At 53.5% G+C, this 24782-nt stretch overlaps 5 protein-coding genes across 14 annotated transcripts in view; 4 read left to right on the top strand and 1 right to left on the bottom strand.

The window, feature by feature from the left end:
• Window positions 1-4894, top strand: CCDC28B (coiled-coil domain containing 28B). 2 transcript variants are annotated; one of them, XM_010354019.2, is made up of 6 exons: window positions 1-318; window positions 1487-1673; window positions 3412-3578; window positions 3703-3896; window positions 4106-4128; window positions 4698-4894. In XM_010354019.2, the coding sequence occupies exons 1-6, from the start codon at window positions 207-209 to the stop codon at window positions 4750-4752; spliced, it is 738 nt and encodes a 245-aa protein (XP_010352321.1). In that variant the 5' UTR covers window positions 1-206; the 3' UTR covers window positions 4753-4894. The 2 variants fall into 2 exon arrangements, with proteins under 2 accessions (XP_010352321.1, XP_010352311.1); XM_010354009.2 differs by having other exon boundaries at window positions 4106-4891.
• On the bottom strand, window positions 4303-23085 carry TMEM234 (transmembrane protein 234). Of its 7 annotated transcripts, XM_010353967.2 has the most exons (8): window positions 22979-23085; window positions 22539-22690; window positions 21805-21871; window positions 16087-16179; window positions 15719-15777; window positions 15213-15347; window positions 15017-15110; window positions 4303-6018 (listed from the first exon to the last, which is right to left on the bottom strand). In XM_010353967.2, the coding sequence occupies exons 1-6, from the start codon at window positions 22992-22994 to the stop codon at window positions 15240-15242; spliced, it is 495 nt and encodes a 164-aa protein (XP_010352269.1). In that variant the 5' UTR covers window positions 22995-23085; the 3' UTR covers window positions 4303-6018; window positions 15017-15110; window positions 15213-15239. The 7 variants fall into 7 exon arrangements, 6 of the variants coding, with proteins under 6 accessions (XP_010352269.1, XP_030769115.1, XP_010352259.1 ...); XR_004052188.1 differs by adding an exon at window positions 16265-16405 and having other exon boundaries at window positions 15017-15777; window positions 22979-23025; XM_030913255.1 differs by lacking the exon at window positions 15719-15777.
• IQCC (IQ motif containing C) lies at window positions 5133-8165 on the top strand. 2 transcript variants are annotated; one of them, XM_010353996.2, is made up of 5 exons: window positions 5133-5212; window positions 5643-5786; window positions 5999-6251; window positions 6493-6611; window positions 6731-8165. In XM_010353996.2, the coding sequence occupies exons 1-5, from the start codon at window positions 5171-5173 to the stop codon at window positions 7559-7561; spliced, it is 1389 nt and encodes a 462-aa protein (XP_010352298.2). In that variant the 5' UTR covers window positions 5133-5170; the 3' UTR covers window positions 7562-8165. The 2 variants fall into 2 exon arrangements, with proteins under 2 accessions (XP_010352298.2, XP_030769111.1); XM_030913251.1 differs by lacking the exon at window positions 5643-5786 and adding an exon at window positions 5539-5607 and having other exon boundaries at window positions 5163-5212.
• On the top strand, window positions 8808-14876 carry DCDC2B (doublecortin domain containing 2B). The gene is given in 8 exon segments (XM_030913261.1): window positions 8808-9155; window positions 10902-10953; window positions 11387-11463; window positions 11696-11827; window positions 12121-12424; window positions 13604-13739; window positions 14247-14290; window positions 14293-14876. Coding segments are annotated over 8 exon segments (1167 nt in total). The 5' UTR covers window positions 8808-8889; the 3' UTR covers window positions 14449-14876.
• Window positions 22981-24782, top strand: part of EIF3I (eukaryotic translation initiation factor 3 subunit I) — a 10014-nt gene continuing 8212 nt past the window's right edge. The window contains exons 1-2 of one of the 2 annotated variants that reach the window (XM_010353935.2): window positions 22981-23116; window positions 23210-23302. In XM_010353935.2, coding sequence (XP_010352237.1) covers window positions 23114-23116; window positions 23210-23302 — 96 coding nt within the window. In that variant the 5' untranslated portion in view covers window positions 22981-23113. Of the gene's footprint in view, window positions 23117-23209; window positions 23303-23639; window positions 23804-24782 lie in introns of those variants that run through there. The other variant, XM_010353943.2, reaches the window with a different exon arrangement.

Here is a 24782-nt window from a genome sequence, read left to right on the forward strand (position 1 = left end):
CACCACCATTTTGTAAGGAACTGTAGCTTCTCTCTTAAACTGCCGGGAAAGGGAAAATCTTTTTAAAATAGCCATCACACAACTGACAGGGTCCCCTAGGTTCAGGCGGGGAGGTGAGGTCGAGTGAGAGGAACGGCTTAGCAGACGCGGGGATGCTCCTCCCTTCTCACCCCTCCGAGCTAAGGAGACGGTCACTTTCTCTTTAAATGCAAATGAACTCCCTCCAGCTTAGCTTTCACCCGGTGGTGTTCCCGGGAGGAGAGGGCGGAGGGCGGAGGGACCTTGCACCGAAGCATCCTCGAGACCCCAAACCTCCAGGTCAGTAGCCCCCTGAGAAAGTGAGGGCGGGGGCGGAATGACGCGGGTCTGACGCTCAGTCTTCGAGCGCGGCTCCAGAGCTGAGCGATGAGTTTGGCACATGGCTTTGGAGCCCGGGCGTGGGAAATAGATCCCCGGTCGCCCCAGCCGCTCCTGGGGAGCACAGGCTCTATCAAGTCCCTAATTGGGTCAGGCTGCTGCAGGGAGAGGCAAACGATGCGCTCCCGTCTCCCGTCCCCACACTCGCAGACCCCGTCGGTGCCAGCCAGCTATGTGCCAGTGTAAATGCTTCAGCGCCACCCATCCCCACCGCCACCCCCAGTCCCAGAATTCGGAGTTAGGCTTGGTAGCAGCAGCCTGGAGACCCCCAGAGGAGTGGACCCCAGCCGACCAGAGGCTTGGGGGGCGGGGCTGGACCGGGGACCGCGGAGCAGCCTAGCCACAGGCACAGCCTTTGTCGGAGGCCCAGGCAGCCAGGGGCCGACCACCCAGCCCACCCTGGCTGCAGCTGAAGCCCAGCAGGGACTTTCCGACCGGGAAAAATGAAGCAGCTGGAAGAAAGCACACCCGGGGGAACTTCTGGGAGTCCCTAATGTTTTCGGTTGGGGGTGGGTGGAAAAGGAGGGATGCCGGTGTCTATGTGGGGGAAACCCACAATGAACCCTGCCCTGTGTTCCGCGGCTTCTACAACTACCCAGACTCTGGGGTCTTCCCAGACGCCCCCACCCGCACCTTGTCCCCCTCCCATACTGACAGGGTTTGTCAGTATCTGCTTAGGCCACTAATAAATAGAATGGGGCTTAGTTAAGACACCCCTAATCTGCAGCTCACCTCTGTCCTGTCTCCCACTACATTTCCTCTGCCAGCCCCGCCCCCCAGCCACCGGGACAGGAAGCCCCAGTAGCGCCAAGATACTTGTGTCTGGTCCCACCCTTTCAGGAGGGGCCTAGATTTTCAGGCTTAAGGGGAATTAGGGTGGGCCTTAGAAGGTCCTTCAAGTGTACACGATCCCAGCAGCAGCCACTGGCATCTGGCTCTGCCCCTACTGTACAGATGAGGGGACAAGCTGGAAGGTGCCAGGTCCCTTCCCTGGTGCAGTTCTCAGGGATTTCTGGGTAAAGGGTTAACTCTGCCCCTGGCTATCTTTGTGGGGTTGCTTCCCTCCTAGGCCTGAGGCCCAGCCAGTGCCCAATGGATGACAAAAAGAAGAAACGGAGTCCCAAGCCCTGCCTGGCCCAGCCAGCCCAGGCCCCAGGCACACTACGCAGGGTCCCTGTGCCTACCAGCCACAGTGGCTCCTTGGCCCTAGGACTTCCTCATCTGCCATCCCCCAAGCAGCGGGCCAAGTTCAAGAGGTGGGTACAGAAGGGAAGCAAAGAAGGAGGGACCCAACTCTGGGTTGCACTGTAGAGAGGAAGGCAAGGGGGGCCTCTGCCTTTAGTTCCTAAGCAATACTTGATGCCTTTCTGGAGCAGGCCCCTGAGCACTCAGAGCTCACTCAGACCCAGTCCCTACCCTCAGCAGTGTGGCAAAAGGGCCAGGTAGGTCCCTGGGATCACATAGCGTGAGGATGCGCCTCAGAGGATGGAGTGAGCAATTCTGCCAGAAAGTGAATGTTCCACGCTGAGAGGCTTACCTGGTATAAATGTGGAAGAAAGCCATTACCTGAAAGGTTTCAGGAACCACAGGTGGTTTGGGGGCCCTGGAGTATCAGGGGACAGGAAATGGTGAGGGAATACCTGGGGGCACAATTTGAATTATCTGTTGAATTTTTTTTTATGATTGGGAGTTTGCATGCTGCCTTATAATGTGTCCGTGTTTCTTCCCCACTAAATACAATGTATTGTTTCTCCAGTTGTTCCAAATAAGACCACTGTGTTTTCCTGTGTTGCCCAAGAGGCATGAAGCTCAAGGCTGTGGGGAGAGTAGCAGGAAAGGCAACTGGGAAGGCAGGAGGGCCAGACTGGCAGGGGCATTCAATTTTATCCTGAGAGCAGTGGAAATTTTCAGAAAGTTTTTTCGGTTTATTGGTTTGGCTTGTTTTCTATGTATTTTTGTTTTTGTTTAAAACAGTTTTTAAATAGAAGAGGGTTGGCTGGGCATGGTAGCTCACGCCTGTAATCCCAGCACTTGGGGAGGCCGAGGCAGGCAGATCACCTGAGGTCAGGAGTTTGAGACCAGCTTGGTCAACATGGTGAAACTTCGTCTCTATTAAAAATACAAAAATTAGCAGGGCGTGGTGGTGGGCACCTATAATCCCATTTACTCAGGAGACTGAGGCACGAGAATCGCTTGAACCCGCAAGGCAGAGGTTGCCGTGAACCAAGATTATGCCATTGCACTCCAGCCTGTGTGACAGTGAGACTCTGTCTCAAACAAACAAACAAAAAAATTTAATTAAAAAAAAGAAGAGGGCTGGGGGTGGTGGCTCATACCTGTAATCCTAGTACTCTGGGAGGCCAAGGCAGGTGGATGACCTCAGGTTAGGAGTTCGAGACCAGCCTGGCCAACATGGTGAAACCCCATCTCTACTAAAAATAAAAAAAATTAGCAGGGTGTAGTGGCAGCCGCCTATAATCCCAGCTACTCAGGAGGCTGAGGCAAGAGAATCACTTGAACCCAGGAGGCGAGGTTGCAGTGAGCCGAGATCGTGCCACTGCACTCCAGCCTGGGCAACAGAGACTCTGTCTCAAAAAAAAAAAAAAAAAAAAAGAGGGACAGAAAGATATTTTGGGAGGAGGTAAGACAGCCCTGGTGACAATAAGGGAGTAGCTGTCTCTACATACACTGAAGACTAGGGAGGATAAGTGACTCCCTCAGGGTCATAGAACAAATGAGTGAGGCACTCAGACAGGAACCCAGGGACCCCCTTTCAGGCACTGCTCTGGCTGTTATTAGCAGAAAAGACTTCTTTTTGACCTCTTCACACCTCCTCAACCCTTCCTAGTTCCCAAGGGAGAACTAGTGAGTAGATGGGCAGATGAGTTAGTGCAGATAGGCAGATAAATTAGTGCATAGGTAGATGGCACAAAAGGCCTGGAGGTGCCTGACTGCCCCCCACCCTGTGATCATGGTCATGTCCACCCCATCCAGAGTAGGCAAGGAGAAGTGCCGCCCAGTCCTGGCTGGAGGTGGAAGCGGCTCTGCAGGCACGCCCCTGCAGCACTCCTTCCTGACTGAGGTGACCGATGTCTATGAGATGGAGGGGGGACTCCTGAACCTGCTCAATGATTTCCACTCGGGCCGGCTGCAGGCCTTCGGTGAGTCCTGGGGGCTGGTTTCAGCGGGTCTGTGGATAGGGCTGGAGGGCCCAGTCCATGGGGCATGGCTGGGACCAGGGTTCCAGGAATCTTTCCCAGGGTTCAGCCAGGGGCTTCATTCCAGGGAAGGAGTGCTCCTTTGAGCAGCTGGAGCACGTTCGGGAGATGCAGGAGAAGCTGGCCCGGCTGCACTTCAGCCTGGATGTGTGTGGGGAGGAGGAGGACGATGAAGAGGAAGAGGATGGGGTCACTGAGGGGCTGCCAGAGGAGCAGAAGAAGACAATGGCTGACCGTAACCTGGACCAGCTGCTTAGCAATGTGGGTTCATGTCTGGGTGCTTTGGTTCCTGGGGGTGGAGGAGGTACATACTCCCAAAACCAATCCTGGGCCCTGGGTGAAAAGGTGGGAGTGCATGGATCCAAGAGCTCTGGGCCCCTCAACCTCCCCAGAAGATAGCCCCCAGAGCACTGGGGATTTGGCCTGGTTCCCCTCCTAACAGAAGCCTCCCTTTTTCTCTTTGTTGACAGCTGGAAGACCTAAGTAATTCGATGTATCCTTTCCAAGGAACCCGTCTGTGTGTGTGTGTTCCTGAGAGGTCAGTTTCCTCCTCCCCAGCCCTCCAGGAGTATTCACACATAACCAACTTCCCCACCTCTTGCAGTCCTGTCAGATTTAGCCACAGACTGCCCGAACCCAGGTACAGGAATTTAGAATTTCCCCAAAATTAGAAGAAAAGTGGTTGCAGGAGATGTTTTACTACTGATCAAAATCTTTGTGAGTACTTTAGCTGATATCAGTCATGGCAAAGCTTGTGATGTCCTCCTATCCTTTCAGCATTGAACAATTATTTTTACTAATTTACACTACCACCTCACCTAGTCCTCAGTCAGAACAGAGCGCGAGTGCGTGTGCGCACACCCGTGTGTCTGACCTGCACGATCTGGATGAAGAGAGAGGGGGTGAGAGAGGGCAGGCGGGGACTGCAACCTCAGTTCACAGACGGCCGAGACCCTCGTTCCCGGACCTTTGCACAGGTGAAGGAACTAAGCCTTTGCAGGATGGGAGACCAGGGTGGCAGGAAGGACTGGTCCAAAGCGCCACGATCCTTGACGGGCACAGCCAGAAGCTCCACCTGGCCGAGAACGCCGAGCCTGAGGAGCAGTCTGCTGCGTAGGTGTCCCACGCAGGCCCACACTGCCCCTCTCATTCTCTTCAAACTGTGACTTTTTACGGACTCGGGCGGGTGTTCCGCGGCCCCCCAGGTGCTATGCGGAAGGGGGGCGTTGGATGGAATTAAACCGGAAAGCAAGCAAGCGGCTCCGTGTCCTGCTTCCCCTCCTTGCGCCTTTCCTCCCGGCCTCCGCGGAGACAGCCCAGCGCCGCGTACCTTCAAGTGCACATTGCGGCTGTGGGAGGGGGAGTCGGGGGCTGGGGCGACGCAGGTGCGCCTGTCGCGAGGACGCCTCTAACCTGGACTGGAAGAGGTTGCCGTGGGGACAGCGTGGGCGGGGCCCACGCCCGCGCATGCTCAGGAACGACGCCGACTAATGACGCACTTCGCAGGCGCGCAGGCCGCAGGGCCGTTGGCTCCCATGGAGGAAAAGCTGCTGGTTCGGAAGGTGTCGGCATTGCAGGTGCGAGGGCGGGCGCGGGGTGCACAGGATTTTTCCCTCAGGGAAATCATGGGGTCTCGTACCTGGACCTCCCAGAGAGATGCTACCACGTTCAGTCCCCTAACCGCGCGCCAACCTCTGGAGATACCGGCTGTCCCCAACCGCGCTGAGGAAAGCTGAGACCCACGGACTCCCTGCCCTGCGCGCCCCCACTCCCACCACACGGTCGCGCGGGATCAGGGAAACGGGAAGAGCCTTAAGGCGAGGAGGGGCATCCAGTCCGGCATTCTCCCTTGAGCCCCCCGGAGTCCCAGCGCACAGCCCACCTATCCTTTCCCCGCCATCAGGTCCCCTCCTGCATTCGCCGGGACGACCTCTCCAGGACAGTCCTCCGAGATGCCCCCTCTCTTACCGTGGTAAGAGACTTCTTTCCTCTCATTCTGCATACCAGGCCTGCGTCCGGGGCTTCTTGGTCCGACGCCAGTTCCAGAGCCTGCGAGCTGAGTATGAGGCGATTGTACGGGAGGTCGAGGGCGACCTGGGCACGCTTCAGTGGACCGAGGGCCGCATTCCCAGGCCGCGATTCCTCCCAGAGGTAGAACACACCTAGGAGAGAAGGGAAGGAGGGACTTGGGCAGGGTGGAACCCACCTTGTCCCGGTGACAAGCTTTTCTCACTGGAAGAGGCAGTAGACTCACCTCCTCACACCCCACTCCTTAACCCTCAGCAACTTATCTACTAGATCGTGGTGCCCAGATACTTGGAAGGGTTTAACCTTAGGGCTCTCACATCTCTCTTGTTTCTCAGAAGGCGAAATCCCATCAGACCTGGAAAGCAGGAAACAGGGTAGCAAATCCAGAGCAGGGGCTGTGGAACCACTTCCCGTGTAAAGATTCTGAGGGAGAGGCCACCTGGGAGGAGATGGTGCTGAAAAAGTCAGGAGACAGCTCAGCAAATCAAGGAAGCGTCTGCAGAGATCACAGCTCCTGGCTTCAGATGGAGCAGAACAGGAAACCCAGCCAAGAGGAGACCAGAGACATGATAAGGATGGAGAATCCAGGTACCTCTCTGCCAAGATCAGGGCAAGCCCCTGACCCTCACTGTGCCTCAGCCTCCCCATCTGAAGAGTGAAAGGCTCGCGCTAGATAAGCTGCATCCCTTTCCCGTCTTCCCTCTGCCGGAATAGGGCCATCACATGGTTGGGCAGTGGTGGGAAGGGAGTTTCCAAAGTCTAAGGCTAGGCCATTTCCCAGGGTCTGCTCCCTCAAGGTTTTCTCCTTCCTTTCTTCCCTCCTTCACAGAAGCCACAGATCCAAGACTGCCCCACAGCCAACCTCAGCTTCAAGAACTTCAGTACCACTGCAGCCACTTGGCCATGGAATTGCTGTGGCTGCAACAGGCCATCAATAGCCGTAAGGAGGTAACACTAACCTGGAACTCTTTCAGAACATTTAGGGTCAAGGGTGGGGGTTCGGGAGAGACCTCCTGCCATGCCCAAGCAGGCCTACTTGGTACAATGTATGTTCTCTCCCCCAACAGTACCTAATTCTCAAACAAACACTGAGATTCCCAGAGGCAGGCCCGATCAGAGAGGAGCCAGGCGTGTGCCCAGAACATGGGGAACAGACCTGTAAGAGGGACCAGTCACAACCAAGCGCACCACTGGAGGACCAGTCCTACAGAGACAGGACCGCTGGAGAGCTAGAACAGGAGAATGACTCCTGTCAGAGGGTCAAATCACCCCACAGATCCCCAGGATGTTTGGCCACTACACAAAAAAACATTGCTGGGGCTAAGTGCAGAGAACCATGCTACAGCCGGTCTGGACCCCCATCAAACAGCCAGGCCTTGGGGGACAGGCTCATCAAAGGGCCAGATGATGGAAGACAGACCTTTGGAGGGACCTGCCTGCTACAGATGAAAATCCTGGAGGACCAGCTTCCCAGAGGCTTAAAACCTAGGGACCATTGTCCCAGGAAGTCCAGGACACAGCTGTCTGCACTCTATGAGGACCCAAATATTAAGGAGACGTCTCCCAGAAAACTAGATCACAAAGAGCCTGACTGCCGAACAGCCAGGACACAAGAGTTGGGCCTCTCAGAGGACCACATCATCTGGGATGGGACCTTGGCAGGGCCAGAGCATAGTGTCCTCGATCTCTGGAGGACTAAACCACCCAAAGGCCAGATCCCCACTGATAGAAGCTCCAGAGATGGAACCTCCTATGAGCCTAGTCATGAAGGACAGAAAAACCAGAGAACTATACCATGGAGATCAAAGTCACCTGAGATCCTGTCTTCTACAGGGGCAGGCTGTACAGGAGAGGAACAGTGGAGGGGCAGGCCATGGAAAACAGGACCACCTGGCTAGACCCTGAAGCCAGGAGAGGATCAAGTTCCAAAGGGGAATGCTATGAAAGGGCAGTGAGACAAGACCTCATCCTACCTCCCTGACCAGCTCTGCCTTCTGCTCCTGCCCCTGGCCATTGGTGGCTAGTGGGGCCAAGAGAAGCTGGAGTAGAGAGCTGGCATGAGTATAGGGAAGCAGGAAGGACACACTTTCAATCCTCTGCCTGTGACTCAATCCAAATTTGTTGATAAGGGGCTGGGCGCAGTGACTCATGCATGTAATCCCAGCACTCTGGGAGGCCAAGGCGAGTGGATCACCTGAGGTCAGGAGTTTGAGACCAGCCTGACCAACATGGTGAAATGAAACCCCATCTCAACTAAAAATATAAAAATTAGCCAAGCATGGTGGCATGTGCCTGTAGTCCCAGCTACTTGGGAGGCTGAGGCAGGAGAATCGCTTGAACCCAGAAGGCAGAGGTTGCAGTGAGCCAAGATGATGCCACTGTACTCCAGCCTGGGCTATGGAGCGAGACATGGTCTCAAAAAAACAAAACAAATTTGTGGCTAAGGAGTTACCTAGGGGAAGTGGAATGGGAGACCTGTTGGGAATAAAGCTTTTTCTTAGATTCTGAGCCTGGCTGCTTTCATCTTCTTCTTCTGGCCAGGACAGACTCTGGGCCCTGCTGTTCACTTTCCTACTGGCATGGGGCATTGACCCTGGAGCCAGCTGGGAGCCATGGCCCAGGAACAGATCTAGCTATCCTCCTTAGGGAACAGCTCCCAGAGCTGATCCCCCATTGAGCTCAGCCTTGTGCTTTAGAGTGGCAAGGAGGCTCTGGAGAGTAAGGTAACACCTATGTTTAAGTATGATCTCCCAAGGCCGGGCACGGTGGCTCAAGCCTATAATCCCAGCACTTTGGGAGGCTGAGGCAGGCGGATTACCTTAGGTCAGGAGATCGAGACCATCCTGGCTAACACGGTGAAACCCCGTCTCTACTAAAAAATACAAAAAACTAGCCGGGCGATGTGGCGGGCGCCTGTAGTCCCAGCTACTCGGGAGGCTGAGGCAGGAGAATGGTGTAAACCCGGGAGGCAGAGCTTGCAGTGAGCTGAGATCCGGCCACTGCACTCCAGCCTGGGCCGCAGAGCGAGACTCCGTCTCAAAAAAAAAAAAAGTATGATCTCCCCAGGGCAGATTGGATCAAACCCTGAATGCAGATAAATGCTCCTGCCACAGTCTCCCTCTGCCTTCTTGGGTGAGAGGGCAGGACTCCACCTCTGATTGGCAATGTTCCCAGCCCTTCCTTGGTTGCCTGGCAACAGCTCTGTGTCTCTGACTGAGGATACACTATGGCAGGTGGCAGTCCAGCAGCCAAGAGGGTAGTGGTGTACCGGAATGGAGACCCTTTCTTCCCAGGCTCCCAGCTGGTGGTGAGTCAACGCCGCTTCCCCACCATGGAGGCTTTCCTCCGTGAGGTGACATCAGCTGTGCAGGCCCCACTGGCTGTGCGTGCCCTCTACACACCTTGTCATGGCCACCCTGTCACCAACCTGGCAGACTTGAAGAACAGAGGGCAGTATGTGGCCGCTGGATTTGAACGATTCTACAAGCTCCAGTGAGTGGGCTGGGGCTGTTCAAAGAGCCTAGCAAGGGAGGTAATGGCAAGAGTGTGTATTCAGTACCTACCATGTATGTACCAGCACGTTACTGGTACTTACTGAACTCTATGTCGGGCGGGGGAGATGGTTTTGCCTCCATTAGAAAGGGAAAACACAGAGAAAACCTGCCTAAGAATACACAACAAATAGCTGAACTGAAATTCAAATAGAATTCTGTGTGTTACTAACGTTTATGCCCATCACAGCCAAGATCAGCCTGTGGGAAGACCACTGCCCCACAGGGTTAGCCCTTTTCCAAAAGCTCTTCTTGCTTGGACTCCCTATCACTGAACACTCTAAATCCGCCCATCCATTCCTCCCCACTGTGCTTAGGCATCCCAGACTCTCCTGTTAGGCTAGAGTCATCCCCCATTGCAGGAGAAGACTGTCTTCCAGGGTGGGAGAAGAATTTGAGTACCGAGTCTCTGACTCATGTCTGGCTTCCAGGTCCTATGCTTAGCTCTCAGCTGAGGTTGCTTACTATATAAGGATCAAGAGGGGGGAAGCGGCTGGGCGTGGTGGCTCATGCCTGTAATCCTAACGCTTTGGGAGGCCGAGGTGGGCGGATCACCTGAGGTCAGGAGCTCGAGACCAGCCTGACCATCGTGGAGAAACCCCATCTCTACTAAAAATACAAAATTAGCTGGGCGTGGTGGTGCATGCCTGTAATCCCAGCTGCTCGGGAGGCTGAGGCAGGAGAATCGCTTGAACCCGGGAGGCAGAGGTTGCAGAGCCAAGATTGTGCCACTGCACTCCAGCCTGGGCAACAAGAGTGAAACTCCATTTCAAAAAAAAAAAAAATTAGCCGGGCCTGGTAGCACATACCTGTAATCGCAGCTACTCAGGAGGCTGAGGCAGGAGAATCACTTGAACCCAGGAGGCAGAGGTTGCAGTAAGCTGAGATTGCACCACTGCACTCCAGCCTGGGGGACAGAGTAAGACTCTGTGTCAAAAGAAAAAAAAAAGGCCGGAGGAGGGAAGCTAGGTAGACTTAGAATCTAGGCTTCATTCCTTGTGTGACTTTAGGCAAGTCACTTAATTTCTTGAAGTCTCATACAAAATGGAGATAAAACAACCTATTTCATGAATGAGAACATTCTTAGGATATAGCAGGATGCATAATGCACTAGTTTCTAGTTTCTCTTGACATTTTTTTTTTTTTTTTTTTTGAGATAGGGTCTTGCTCTGTCACCCAGGCTGGAGTGCAGTGCAGTGGCGTGATCATGGCTCACTGCAGCCTCGAACTCCAATCCTCCTGCCTCAGCCTCCCAAGTAGCTGGGGCCACACGTGCATGCCACCATGCCTGGCTAATTTTGGTTTTGTTTTTGTTAGCAATGAGGTTGTCCAGGCTGGTCTCAAACTCCTGGGCTCAAGTGATCCTCCCGTCTCAGCCTTCCAAAGAGCTGGGATTACAGGTGTGAGCCACTATGCCCAGCCCTCTTGACCTTTAATCTCACGGTTAGCATTGAGACCCCAGTCTGGATTTCCAGACTTACCCAGCACTTACCCAGCCAACACTTGAGCACTCAAGGAGTCCTAGGGCAGGTTCAAGTGCCAATATCTGTTTCTGGATGGAGATGACTGCCACTATTCCATGAGGAGGGGTATCTGGTGAGCTGTGCCCCAACCCAATACTGACATCTGCCAGGCTATTGAGGCCTCAGGCTCCACAACATGACCTGTGACCTATCTGCCCTTTCAGCTATTTACCTCATGGAGGGAAAGATCCAGGTGGGAAGAGCTGCAGACTACAAGTGAGTCCGGGGGAACCTGTGCCCCAGCCCCTCTATCTTCCCACTCCTAGAACTGCCCCCAATTTGGTCTGGGAAGCCAGGGAAGCAGCAGGATCTGCCAGTTCCATGGGGGGTACTTTGGAGCCAGCTTCTGTCCTTCCTGGGGTGTGGGACTTCAAGACACTATTTCTTGCTTCTGTCTCAGCCTTTATCTCCACACTGGGGTCCCAAAGGAAAGAGGAAGCTATGAAACACAGATTGGGGGAGGGGGTCGTTAGAATGTGACTTAGGGAACATTGAAGCACCTTTGGTGAAAGGTGTGACCTGTCTTATTCCTCCTGGCCCCCTTCCTGCCCCAGTCTGGTTCCGACCCCCTCACTCCACACCTTGGACGGACCCACCCCGAACCAAAGGCCCCGACTCTCCTAATTTGGAGGCCTGATTTGGGTTTCAGGGTCCTCCCGTGACTCGCCACTTGTGTGATGGGGCCGTTGGACGGTGGCTGCCTGCAGGTGCTCCCTGCTACATTCAGTGAGTGCCAGTGTTGGGGAGCAAGGGCGTCAATTTTTGTTTTCGTGAGACCAAGAAAATGGTGTAGAGTTTGTTCCAGGAGCCTCTGGCTACTGTTGGTAATATAGGAGTCCAGCATGCTTGATGGGTGAAAAGAGACCAGTGTTATGGTTATTGCTGGCCCTGTGCCACCCTTCGCCTCACATGTAGGGACTCCTGGGGACACTCCCCCTTACCAGGCTTTTTGTCTCAGTGTGTTCAGGAATGGGGACCTGGTAAGTCCCCCATTTAGTCTGAAGCTGTCCCAGGCTGCCAGCCAGGACTGGGAAACTGTGTTGAAGCTCCTGACTGAGAAGGTCAAGTTGCAGAGTGGGGCTGTGTGCAAGTGAGTATGGGGACTGGGAGGGCCCAAAAGTCCCCAAAGAGAGCCTCCCCACTGGCTTCAGCTGTGGCTGAGGATGAAGAGGCAAAAGGAAAGCACATTCCCCAACATGGGACTTCCCCCTATGCCACTGGGAGAGGGCCCTCTGCCCAGCCCTCAGAGGCAGGGTAGAGCTTGGGTGACTGGTGCCGAGGCCAGAGGGCACCTTGGAATAGCTGCACCCACCCCCTCAGTCTGCTGAATGTGAAGAAGCATTGAGTCTACCAGCCCTTATCCTGCTTACCTCTCTCTCCCAGACTCTGCACCCTGGAGGGGCTCCCACTGTCAGCAGGGGAGGAGCTGGTAACTGGCCATTACTATGTGGCTGTCGGAGAGGATGAGTTCAAGGACCTTCCCTATCTGGAGCTGCTGGTGCCCCGCCCCTCCCTGCCCAAGGGCTGCTGGTATGTATGTGGGAGGTGGAGGGGTAACAGGCCAGGCAGAGGAAGCCACCCTCTGGGTCTGTGTGCTCTGACTCTATGCCCTCTACCCACTACAAGCCTTTCCTTTTGTCATTGTAGGCATCCTCCAGGCTCAAAGTCTAGGTCCCACATGCAGGGGGTAGGTGACACAGGGGACAATGAGGGGTGGGAAGGAAGGGGAGTGACTGGCTGACAACTCTTCTGGCACAGGCTCTGACCTTATTTCACTGCATCCTCTCTTTTTTTCTTTTATTTTAAATATAGAGATGAGTCTCATGGTATTGCACAGGCTGGTCTTGAACTCCTGGGCTGAAGCAATCCTCCCACCTTGGCCTCCCAAAGTGCTGAGATTATACTGTGCCTGGCCTGCATCCTCTTAACAATCTTTTTTTTTTTTTTTTTTTTTTTTTTGAGACAGAGTTTCGCTCTTGTTGCTCAGGCTGGAATGCGATAGCACTATCGCGGCTCACTGCAACCTCCACCTCCCGGGTTCAAGCTGTTCTCCTGCTTCAGCCTCCCAAGTAGCTGGGATTACAGGCATGAGCCACCACACCCGGCTAATCTTTTTTTTTTTTTTTTTTTGAGACAGAGTCTCGCTTTGTTGCCCAGGCTGGCGTGCAGTGGCGTGCAATCTCGGCTCACTGCCAGCTCTGCCTCCCAGGTTCACACTGCTCTCCTGCCTCAGCCTCCCGAGTAGCTGGAACTACAGGTACCCGCCACCATGCCCAGCTTTTTTTTTTTTTTTTTTTTTTTTTTTTTTTTTTTTTTTTTGAGACGGAGTCTCGCTCTGTCGCCCAGGCTGGAGTGCAGTGGCGCGATCTCGGCTCACTGCAAGCTCCACCTCCTGGGTTCCCGCCATTCTCCCGCCTCAGCCTCCCAGTAGCTGGGACTACAGGCGTCCGCCACCGCGCCCGGCTAGTTTTTTGTATTTTTAGTAGAGACGGGGTTTCACCGTGTTAGTCAGGAGGGTCTCGATCTCCTGACCTCGTGATCCACCCGCCTCGGCCTCCCAAAGTGCTGGGATTACAGGCTTGAGCCACCGCGCCCGGCCTGCCCAGCTAATTTTTTAAATATTTTTAGTAGAGACAGGGTTTCACCGTGTTAGCCAGGATGGTCTAGATCTCCTGACTTCGTGATCCACCTGCCTCAGCCTCCCAAAGTGCTGGGATGAAAGGCATGAGCCACCGTGTCCAGACACACCCAGCTAATTTTTTTAATTTTTAGTAGAGGCAGGGTTTCCCCATGTTGGTCAGGCTGGGGAGTAGGAAAGGTAAGAATGGCCAGCAACCAGGGTCCAAGCCCAGTGTCCCTTCTCTAGGCCCAAGGCCACAGGGCCCAGGTAACCCAGCCCTCTCCAAAGGAACCAGACGGAATTAAGCCATCCACTTTCTATGCCAGACCCCAGCAGACCATTCAGCCAAGAAGCAAGCTGCCCACACTCTCATTCCCATCAGGTGAGGGGTCCCTGGAGCTCACGCCCTTCTTAGCTGCCTTTTGACAGTGACATGGATTAGTCCCTGCTGTTGTTGGGGATGTCCATGGGAGAGAATGCCCAGACACAAAGCCGGCACTGAAAAAAAAAAAAGATAAAGGAGTCTGAGCCTACTCTGGCTCAGGAGACTGCCTGTTAAAAAAAAAAAAAAAAGGCTGGTCCTAACCTCATCATAACTGTCTCCAGCTCCCCCCATCTGTATATCCTATTCCTTCTTCACAGGGCCTCATCACACGAAAAGAAGCGCCTGGAAAGGACAGTGCTTAAAGCGATGAGACTTCAGGGGTGGGATCTAGAGGGGATGGGGGTGGGACCAAAGGCCGACCTCTCACTTTCCTGCCATCCTGGGAGGTGGTGGGGAATGCAGAACCAGGTTCAGGGGAGAGAAAGGGGCTGGCACGAAGGTCCAGGGCAGGAATGCTGAGGGCTCTTCAGCCTGGGCATCACCCAGTGCTGCCTCCCTCTTTAGGAGTTACGGGAGTGTATGGAGCTCCCCACCCAAGGAAGGAGACCGTGGGGGCGCCCAGGAAGTAGCAGATGATGAAGACACCCAGACAGAGGAGCCCTTGGATCAGGTAAGCTGTTGGATCAGGGAACAGTATGTTGGGATGGGAGGAGCTCTGAGCTGGAAACTGGCAGCCCTGGGCCCCAGGAACAGTTCTCCCTTGTGACTGAAGGTAAATGATCTCCTAACTTCCTACCTTGTTACATGAGGAAGCAGTTCCTAATTTCCAGTTTCTTCCTTCTTTGGGGTCGGGGACCTCATGGCTGAGAGCTAGAGGCTGGCCATACTCACGGCTCCATTCTGTGTAGCCTTCCACCTCCTCCAGAGGGCAGCACAGATAGAGGAAGAGGCCCTGTCCCTAGAAAACCAGCCTGGGGCTGTGGCTGCTCTCAGCCTCAGCGCCAGCTCTGCCATCTTGAGAGCCAGCAGCTCCAGAGGGGAACTGGGGACCACCACTCTGGCCACCTTTTGTACTCGGCCTCCAGCAGCTTGTTCCTCAGGAGCCAGCACCTCCCCTGGGCTCACAGGGTACACGGCGGCCTCCTCAGCCCTCCCCGTTCTCCTGCTCCTAAACCCACAGCCCAGCCTTCCCTTCCTCTGAGCAGAGCAGCCCTGGCTTGGGGGCTGTTTCCTTATGGGATTCTGTGGCCACAGAAAGGAGTAGCTGACTGAGCCTGGGAGACAGGCTACAAACGGGGGAGCGGGTTTGTCACAATAAAAGAATACTTACTAACCTCTGTCTGTTTACCACAGATTTATTGACAGCTACTACTCGCCAGGTGTGCTGGGTGCTGGAGTCAGGTGGGGCTGGGGCTCACAGCTATCTACCTGTTTAAGAGGGGCTGGCAGTGAGGATTTCTGCCCACCTCATGGGTGAGGCAGGCAAGGCTAATAGACAGCTCATCTCCTGCATCTGCCACTCTGATGTACCTTCTTCCCCTCGGTTCCACTCCTCATTCAGCCAAGGCGCTCTGACTGAGCCCTGGAGGCCTCCTGTTTGCATTTCTGGCTCAAAGTCTGCAGCTGGCCCTTTCCATGCAGCTGGGGTTCTGCAGTCCATGGAACCTGCCACCATGATAGTCCAGATCAGGCCACAGTAATGGTGGCTGGGCTGGGGGCCTGAGATGTCAGCAGGAAGAGAGCTGCTGGGGCAGAAAGGTTGCTGAAGGTGAGCGTAGAGTCTCCTGTACTAAATCCCAGCAGCTGAACAGCACTTGAAGGTTACAAAACCCTTTCACTCTTGTTCTCTTATTGTGATCCATGAGGTAGCTGTTATCCCCATAAGAGAGGAGGAAGCTGAAGCCAGAGAGGGGAAGTGCTAGGTCCATCCACTCACTGCCAGCACTTCATGGCCCAGGTGCTTCCTGGAGGCAGCAGAGCTGGAGGTGGGTTCAGCCCACTCAGAGGGTAGACGGCTGCCCCTGGGTCTTACTCACTGAGCTTGTGATGCAGAGTGAAATTCCTATCACAGTGAGCACCATGCCAGCAACTGCTCCTGGGATAATAGGCAGAAATCAAGGGGGTCTGAGCTTAGCCAGGCCATTAGGAGCTGGTACAGGGCTGGAGGAAGGGCTCAGATGGGGTCTGGTCCTGAATCCCGCCCCAGCCTCTGTCTGTCCCCAGACTGTCCAGGGGAAGGGAACTCTGAAGGCCACAAGGAAGCAGAACAGCTGCAGAGGAAAGGGCAGGATGGGAAAAGGCCGTGTCCTCACCCACTCTGGGGAGATGGGTTCAGGGAAGGAACTAATACAGGTATGTCGATGTCCAAGGAGCTGAGTCCTGCACTCGCAGTAGCCTGACTTACGTTTTCCACCAATATCTTCTCCAAGGGCCTTGCCAACAATCAGTGTGAAGATGATGGCCAGAGAGTTACAGATGGGCACAGCTAGGGTCAGATCTGGGTGGTCAGAATGGAAAGAATGCCTGAGATGCAACAAATGCCTTTCTAGGCACAAAACACTTCCATTATCATCATTTCATACCTTTAAGAAAGGTATCATAACCCCATCTTCCAGCTGAAGTCACAGCAAATCTCAGGACTCAAACCCACATCTCCTGACTCCACGTTCAGTGCTTCCCAGGATTCCAGCATGAAGACCTGAACTCTGAGGTCTGGGACCAGCCTGGTTTGATAATGAGAATGAAGTCTTTGCACTCAGAGAGAACTTGTGAGATCTCAAGGACATCTGCACAGATAGGCAGGCACCCAAATTCCAAAGGATGCAGTAGAGAGTCAAGTAACACCAAGCACAGCCACTATTGTGATACCATGGCCTAGGTGCTTTGTGTACATATCTCAATTTTCACAACACTGCAAGAAGGGGATTATCACCATTTTGCATAAAGGAAACAAAGGCTCAAAGAAGTCACATAAACTAAGGCAAGTTGAGGATTTAAACCAAGGCTTGCCTGACTCCTAAGCCTGCGCTGTTATTGAACTGTGGATACAGACAAAGCAGAGCATCAGGTGAAGCACATTTTGTTTCTGTTTCAGCCCAAGCTCAGGCCTTATGGAGTTAAAAAGTGTTAGAAGGAAGAAGCCAGGACCTGTTCAGGACATTGGGCTGGACCTGTGGTGTGGGTAGAGGGCATCATAGCCCAAGATCTGTTCCTTAATTTTGAAGTTCCAAGGGACTGACTGCCAATAAGCAAACTTGAAAAAGAGTAATGGAGTTGGCTGGGCACGGTGGCTCATGCCTGTAATCCCAGCACTTTGGGAGGCCGAGGCAGGTGGATCACCTGAGGTCAGGAGTTTGAGATCACCCTGGTCAACATGGTGGAACCCCATCTCTACTAAAAATACCAAAAATTAGCCAGGCGTAGTGGCAGGCACCTGTAATCCCAGCTACTCAGGAGGCTGAGACAGGAGAAGTGCTTGCACCCGGGAGGCAGAAGTTGCAGTGAGCCAAGATCACGCCACTGCACTCCAGCCTGCGGAACAAGAGTGAAACTCCATCTCAAAAAAGAAACTAAAAGAAAAAGACTAATAGAGTTAACTTAAAATTTGTTGGCCAGGCATAGTGGCTCACGCCTGTATTCCCAGCACTGGGAGGCCGAGGCAGGTGGATCACCAGAGGTAGGGTGTTCGAGACCAGCTTGGCCAACCTGGGGAAACCCCGTCTCTACTAAAAATACAAATTATCAGCCGGGTGTGGTGGCAGGCACCTGTAATCCCAGCTACTTGGGAGGTTGAGTAACGAGAATTGCTTGAACCCGGGAGACGGACGTTGTAGTGAGCTGAGATCGCGCCGCTGCATTCCTGTCTGGACGACAAGAGGGAGACTCCATCTTTTTTTTTCTTTTTTTGAGACAGTGTCTCACTCTGTCACCCAGGCTGGAGTGCAGTGGCCGGATCTCAGCTCACTGCAAGCTCCGCCTCCCGGGTTTACGCCATTCTCCTGCTTCAGTCTCCTGAGTGGCTGGGACTACAGGTGCCGGCCACCTCGCCCTGCTAGTTTTTTGTATTTTTTAGTAGAGACGGGGTTTCACCGTGTTAGCCAGGATGGTCTCGATCTCCTGAACTCATGATCCGCCCGTCTCGGCCTCCCAAAGTGCTGGGATTACAGGCTTGAGCCACCCCGCCCGGCCGAGACTCCATCTTAAAACAAAAAAAAATTTTTTTGTTGAGGGTAGATCTCCTGTTAAGTGTTCTTTTTTTTTTTTTTTTTTTTTTTTTTTTTTTTTTTTTTTTGAGACGGAGTCTTGCTCTGCCACCCAGGCTGGAGTGCAGTGGCCGGATCTCAGCTCACTGCAAGCTCCGCCTCCCGGGTTCACGCCATTCTCCTGCCTCAGCCTCCCGAGTAACTGGGACTACAGACGCCGCCACCTCGCCCGGCTAGTTTTTTGTATTTTTTAGTAGAGACGGGGTTTCACCGTGTAGACCAGGATGGTCTCGATCTCCTGACCTCGTGATCCTCCCGTCTCGGCCTCCCAAAGTGCTGGGATTACAGGCTTGAGCCACCGCGCCCGGCTAAGTGTTCTTATCACATTAAAAAGAGAGCCACAGACCGGGAGTGGTGGCTCACGCCTGTAATCCCAGCACTTTGGGAGGCTGAAGTGGGTAGATCACTTGAGGTCCAGGAGTTCGAGACCAGCCTGGCCAACATGGTGAAACCCCATCTCTACTAAATACACAAAAATTAGCCAGCCGTGGTGGCACATAATCCCAGCTACTCAGGAGGCTGAGGCAGGAGAATCGCTTGAATCCGGGAGGTGGAAGTTACAGTGAGCGGAGATCGGGTCACTGCACTCCAGCCTGGGCGACAGAGTGAGATCCATCTCAAAAAACAAAAAAGAGAGAGCCACAGCTGGGCGCAGTGGCTCACACCTGTAATCCCAGCATTTTGGAAGGCCAAGGTGGATCACCTGAGGTCGGGAGTTAGAGACCAGCCTGACCAACATGGAGAAACCCCGTCTCTACTAAAAATACAAAATTAGGCCGGGTGTGGTGGCTCACGCCTGCAATCCCAGCACTTTGGGAGGCCAAGGCAGATGAATCATTTGAGGTCAGGAGTTCAAGACTAGCCTGGCCAACATGGTGAAACCCCATCTCTACTAAAAATACAAAATTTAGCCAGGCATGATGGCACATGCCTGTAGTTCCAGCTACTTGGGAGGCTGAGGCAGGAGAATTGCTTGAACCTGGGAGGCGGAGGTTGCAGTGACCAGAGATTGCACCACTGCACTCCAGCCTGGGTGACAGAGCAAGGCTCCATCTCGAAAACAACAAAAAAACAAAAAAACAAAATCAGCCGGGCATGGTAGCACGTGCCTGTAATCTCAGCTGGTGGGGAGGCTGAGGCAGGAGAATCACTTGAACCCGGGAGGCGGAGGTTGCAGTGAGCCGAGACTGCACCATTGCACTCCAGCTTGGGCAACAAGAGCAAAATACCCTCTCAAAAAAAAAAAAAAAAAAAAAAAAGCCACACAAAAAAAGACCAATGGATAAAACAGCTGAGTTATCCATGGTAACAAGACTCAACTGCAGACCAGATGCTCACACTGGCTCCTCAGCCCATTCTTTCCCAGCACTCCCAGGGCTCGCCTGTGTGAGGGAGAGGAGCAAACTGTCCTGCTCCTCATCCCTTGAGAGGCCCCAGCATGGAGGCATTACCCATCTAAGAAATTTATATAACAACCCCACTTCCAAGGAGCCGCTTTCTTTGTTGTTTTTTCTTTTTGTTGTTGTTTTGAGACAGGGTCTCTCTCTGTTGCTCAGGCTGGAGCGCAGTGGTGAGGTCACTGATCACTGCAGCCTCAACCTCCCAAGCTCAAGCGATCCTCCCACCTCAGCCTCCTGAGCAGCTAGGACTACAGGCATGCACCACCAAGCCCAGCTAATTTTTGTACTTTTTTTGTTGCTGTTGTTCCTAGGCTGGTCTCCTAGGCTCAGGTTATCTGCGCACTTCAGCCTCCAAAAGTGCTGGAATTACAGGCCTGAGCCACTGTGCCCTGCCCAGAGCTGCCTTCTTAAGTTTACATACCTTACAAGGAGTGTCATGGCTGCTGAGGTCTGGTTTGCAACAGTAGATGGGAGAAGGATGTAGCACGGTGCAGTGGGAAAGTGAGAGCATTGAAGTAAGGCAGATCTGAGTTTCCCTTGTAATCTTGGTTAGGATATTCAAACACTCAACCTGTTTCCCCATATGTAAAACAGGGATCACAGTATACCATTTCTTTTGTTGGACTGTTGTTAAGATGAGCTGTGATAATGCATAGATCGTCCCTGGCTGAAGTGGACGCTTCATAAATAGTGACTACTGTTCTGGTTATTAGAAAGGTTGGATATTAAAGGATACAGGCAGAGAGGGTAATGAGATAAAAAGAATCTAATACTGTGATTAAAACTTGGTGAATGGCTAGCTGTAGTCAGGTGGTCAAGGGTTCAGCATTCTTCCACAGCAGTGAATGCACGAGGCCAGAGGCTTTTTTTTTTTTTTTTTTTTTTTGAGGCGGAGTCTCGCTCTGTCGCCCGGACTGGAGTGCAGTGGCCAAATCTCAGCTCACTGCAAGCTCCGCCTCCCGGGTTTACGCCATTCTCCTGCCTCAGCCTCCCGAGTAGCTGGGACTACAGGCGCCCGCCACCTCGCCCGGCTAGTTTTTGTATTTTTAGTAGAGACGGGGTTTCACCATGTTAGCCAGGATGGTCTCGATCTCCTGACCTTGTGATCCGCCCGTCTCGGCCTCCCAAAGTGCTGGGATTACAGGCTTGAGCCACCGCGCCCGGCCCAGAGGCTTTCAAACTCATAAATAAGTGCATATTATTTATTTATTTTTTTTTTTTTTGAGACAGAGTCTCGCTCTGTTGCCCAGGGACTGGAGTGCAGTGGCGTGATCTCCGCTTACTGCAACCTCTGCCTCCTGGGTTCAAGTCATTCTTGTGCTTCAGCCTCCCAAGTAGCTGGGACTACAGGCACGCACCACCACACCTGGCTAATTTTGTTATTTTTAGTAGAGATGGGATTTCAGCATGTTGGCCAGCTGGTCTCAAACTCCTGACCTCAAGTGATCTGCCCTCCTTGGCCTCCCAAAGGGCTGGGATTACAGGCGTCAGACACCACGCCCAGTCGAGCATAAACTTTAATATATGGCTTCAAATCCTTCTGCACTGACATACTGTGGGACTTAAGAGAGGTGAAATTGCCCAAAGTTTTGCAACTTCATTTTCTTTTTTTTTTTTGAGACGGAGTCTCGCTCAGTCGCCCAGGCTGGAGTGCAGTGGCCGGATCTCAGCTCACTGCAAGCTCCGCCTCCCGGGTTTACGTCATTCTCCTGCCTCAGCCTCCCGAGTAGCTGGGACCACAGGCGCCCGCCACCTCGCCCGGCTAGTTTTTTGTATTTTTTAGTAGAGACGGGGTTTCACCGTGTTAGCCAGGATGGTCTCGATCTCCTGACCTCGTGATCCACCCGTCTCGGCCTCCCAAAGTGCTGGGATTACAGGCTTGAGCCACCGCGCCCGGCCGCAACTTCATTTTCTAAGATAATCATGTCTGCTTTACAGAATCATGATTGGAATTAAATAATGTGTAAGACTAGTGCAGTATCTCATGTAGTAGAGGGCAGTCAACAAATGTCAGAGAAAGGAAATTTATGTATATGGAGCTCTGTGTGCCAGGCACTCTCCTACATGTTTCTCATTCATTAAATTTAATCCTCACAATGCTATGAAGCCAACTGTATAAAACCAAGGCTCAAATGAGGGACTTGCTCATGGTCAGGCAGGTAGCACACAGTGGAAGCAAGAATGTGAAAGCCAGCACTTGGCACAGCAAAATGAACCTTCCTTCTTCCTCCGCTGGTCACACAAGACTGCTAGGCTTCAAACCAATGCCGGTGCCTAGCAACATACTCATAACCAGCCCACTGTATCCCTCTTGTTCAGAGAAGAGGGTACTAAGAGGGAACTAGAGCTAGTCAGTCCTCTCTCACTGATGGGAATGAGGTGTTTCAAGCTCCATCCCCTCAAATCACTCTTCCAGGTGGCCTCAAACACTAAGCAGAACAGTTCCAAGCCAGGACCCACCTGTCGATGCCAAGGTGAGGTAATAGAGAAGGGAGCCACACTGGTTGAGGAGAAAGGGCATCAGGTACTGGAAAGAGGAGAAACCTGCAGTCAGTGTGATGGCCTGACTGAGCAGCACTGCCTTCTTTGAGCTCCTAGCGAATGCCTTTCCTTGGAGGGAGGGAGGGTTATAAAGACCCAGAGAACACTAATCCCTCTAAGGAGAACCCTTCCAGGGCAAAGAGGGAAACAGACTGAACTCTGTGCCTTTGCTCAAACTACCCTCTCCCTCAACTCTGCTAATTCCCATCCTGCAAGGCCTTGATGCCAATGTCAGCCCCTCCAGGAATCCTTCCCCAAGTCCTCCAGCTCCAGCCTTCCTCCTCTGAACTCCTCCCCTGCAGGGCCAATTTGAGCCCTAAGTCCTCCCTCTGGAAAGGCTCACAAATTTGCCTTATGTAACTGAAGGAATCACAATAATAAAACGTGAATAATGGCAGCCATAGATTGACTTACTATGTTCTAGGCCCAATGCTAAGTGCTCTACCTATCTCACCTAATTCCCACAACTGCCCTATCAGATGGTTATTATTATAATCGCCATTTACAGATGATGAAACTGAGGCTCAAAAGGACAACTGACTCTTCGGAGAATTTCTGGTGAGTGGGGGTGGGGCTGACCCAGACCTGTTTGACTCCAAAGACCAAATTATTGGTGGCAACTCCCCCGAGAGAGGGGCCTTTCACAGACGCACCTCAGTATTCAAGAAGAGGGTCTTCATCTCCTGTAGCAACTGCCGGGCCCAGGTCGGCTCATGAACCCGCTGCAGGCCGGCGGAGGCCCGCTTCAGCAGCGGCTGCGTGCCACCCCACAGGGCGGCCACCAGCACCAGAGCCAGCACCTGCCCTGAATGCAGACGAGTGAGTCACCCTGACCCCCGACCCCACCGGCCGCCCACCCCGCCCTCTCCTGGCCTCCTAGGAGGCCCCAGCTAGCCGCCCCCACTTCCCTCCTTCGCTGTCTTCGCCTCGGCTGCGACTGGCGGCTAAGGCAGGCCCAGGGAGGCTGGGGAGATGAATCCAGGAGTCCGGCCTCTGGGGTTGTAGCAGGGGTCGGGATTAGGGGGTGCAGGTGGAGCAGGAAATGAATTCGAGGCGAGGGTCGGGAGATGGAGGGGCGGGGTCGGCTACCTACCCAGAGACGCCGCCATGGCAACTCCGCTGTCTTCTACTTCCGGGAACGAGGGGGCGGAGACCCATAATCCGGAAGTGGGCCCAAAGCGTTTTCCGGTCCTGCTCACGTTGCGGCCTTCCTCGCGTCACCGCCGGGATGGTGAGTTTCAGAGTTATGGGTATTGCAGTGGGGGTCCTGGACTGAGGCCGGGGCCCAATTCCGAGCACTGACGTTACCATCTTGTCCCCACAGAAGCCGATCCTACTGCAGGGCCATGAGCGGTCCATTACGCAGATTAAGTATAACCGCGAAGGAGACCTCCTCTTTACTGTGGCCAAGGACCCTGTGAGCGTCGGCTGGAGGGCGGGCGGGACCATGCGGAGGGGGTCCGGGAGGGGAGAGATCCTTCTGCCAGGACGATGGGTGGACACGCCAGTTTTGCCGTTAGCGGGGAACCAAAGAACGGCCCATTCTGAGAAGTGGGGAGAGGCCATCCCGGGAGTAGGTTGGCGAAAGTATTCTACTGGGAAAGGTGGGGAAGAACTCGATTGGCCGAGTGCGGTGGCTCACGCCTGTAATCCCAGCACTTTGAGAGGCCGAGGTGGGAGGATCGCTTGAGCCCAGGAGTTGGAGACCAGCTTGAGCAACATAGTAAGACCCATCTCTACACATAAAAAATTAGCCTGACGTGGTGGCTCGTGCCTGTGGCCTCAGCTGCTTCGGAGTCTGAAACGAGAGGATCGCTGGAGCCCGGTGAGCTGAGATCGTGCCACTGCACTCCAAGAAAAGCAAGAGACAGTTGCCGGGCGGGGTGACTCAAGCCCGTAATCCCAGCACTTTGGGAAGGTGAGGCGTGCGGATCACGAAGTCAGGAGATCGAGACCATCCTGGCTAATACGGTGAAACCCCGTCTCTACTAAAAGTACAAAAAATTAGCTGGGCGTGGTGGCGGGTGCCTGTAGTCCCAGCTACTCGGGAGGCGGAGGCTGCAGTGAGCCGAGATGGCGCCACTGCACTCCAGCCTGGGCAACAGAGCGAGACTCCGTCTCAGAAAAAAAAAAAGAAAGAAAGAAAAGCAAGAGACCACTGTGGAAAGGGGATAAGGATGAAGGTCAGCTTGCCCAGAGAATGGGATGTGGCCTTTAGGGATAATCTAATCTTTCTACCAGGATAGGTGCAGGCTGTGTTATTCAGACACAAGGGACTTAATGAGCTTGTCTCTAGTCTCATTTTAAGTCAATCCCATCCTGCTACTTAATGCAAAACAGTCCCTCATGATACTGCCTTTTTTAAATTTTATTTTATTTTTGGGGGTACGGAGTCTCGCTCTGTCGCCCAGGCTGGAGTGCAGTGGTGCAATCGCGGCTCACTGCAGCCTCCGCCTCCCAGGTTCAAGCGATTCCCCTCCCTCAGCCTCCTGAGTAGCTGGGACTACAGGCTCGTGCCGCCACGCCCAGCTAACTTTTTGTATTTTTAGTAGAGACGGGGTTTCACCATGTTGGCCAGGCTGGTCTTGAACTCCTGACCTCAGGTGATCCGCCTGCCTCAGCCTCCCAAAGTTCTAGGATTACAGGCGTGAGCTACCACACCCAGCCTGGCCGTTTTCAAGATGAGAAAACTGAACTTGAAAGGAGAGAAGCACTGTATTTGAGATTGTACAGTGAGACAGTGGCAGAGCAGGCACTGGAACCCAGACTTCCCTACTATCAACTGCTCCCACTTGGATAAGACATCAGAGATACTGTTTTTCTGGACTGGAGCTCAACTTGGCCTTTTATTCTTTGGAGCCACTGGGAGTCCCAGTAGAGCTGGAGCTAACAAATGA

This window comes from Rhinopithecus roxellana, chromosome 12 (assembly GCF_007565055.1).
Source record: "Rhinopithecus roxellana isolate Shanxi Qingling chromosome 12, ASM756505v1, whole genome shotgun sequence".
Lineage (NCBI taxonomy): Eukaryota > Metazoa > Chordata > Mammalia > Primates > Cercopithecidae > Rhinopithecus > Rhinopithecus roxellana.

What these genes read in the sequence shown, in the direction of transcription:
- CCDC28B (XM_010354009.2), top strand. Translation starts at nt 207, where the DNA reads ATGCAAATGAACTCCCTCCAGCTTAGCTTTCACCCGGTGGTGTTCCCG. An exon ending in TCGAGACCCCAAACCTCCAG is followed by an intron (nt 319 to 1,486) that starts GTCAGTAGCCCC and finishes CTTCCCTCCTAG; the next exon opens with GCCTGAGGCCCAGCCAGTGC. An exon ending in TGGACCAGCTGCTTAGCAAT is followed by an intron (nt 3,897 to 4,105) that starts GTGGGTTCATGT and finishes CTTTGTTGACAG; the next exon opens with CTGGAAGACCTAAGTAATTC.
- IQCC (XM_010353996.2), top strand. Translation starts at nt 5,171, where the DNA reads ATGGAGGAAAAGCTGCTGGTTCGGAAGGTGTCGGCATTGCAG. An exon ending in GATAAGGATGGAGAATCCAG is followed by an intron (nt 6,252 to 6,492) that starts GTACCTCTCTGC and finishes CCTCCTTCACAG; the next exon opens with AAGCCACAGATCCAAGACTG. An exon ending in CCATCAATAGCCGTAAGGAG is followed by an intron (nt 6,612 to 6,730) that starts GTAACACTAACC and finishes CTCCCCCAACAG; the next exon opens with TACCTAATTCTCAAACAAAC.
- TMEM234 (XM_030913253.1), bottom strand. An exon ending in CCCTCTTCTTGAATACTGAG is followed by an intron (nt 21,872 to 22,538) that starts GTGCGTCTGTGA and finishes TCCTCTTTCCAG; the next exon opens with TACCTGATGCCCTTTCTCCT. An exon ending in CCTCACCTTGGCATCGACAG is followed by an intron (nt 16,180 to 21,804) that starts GTGGGTCCTGGC and finishes CTGACCACCCAG; the next exon opens with ATCTGACCCTAGCTGTGCCC.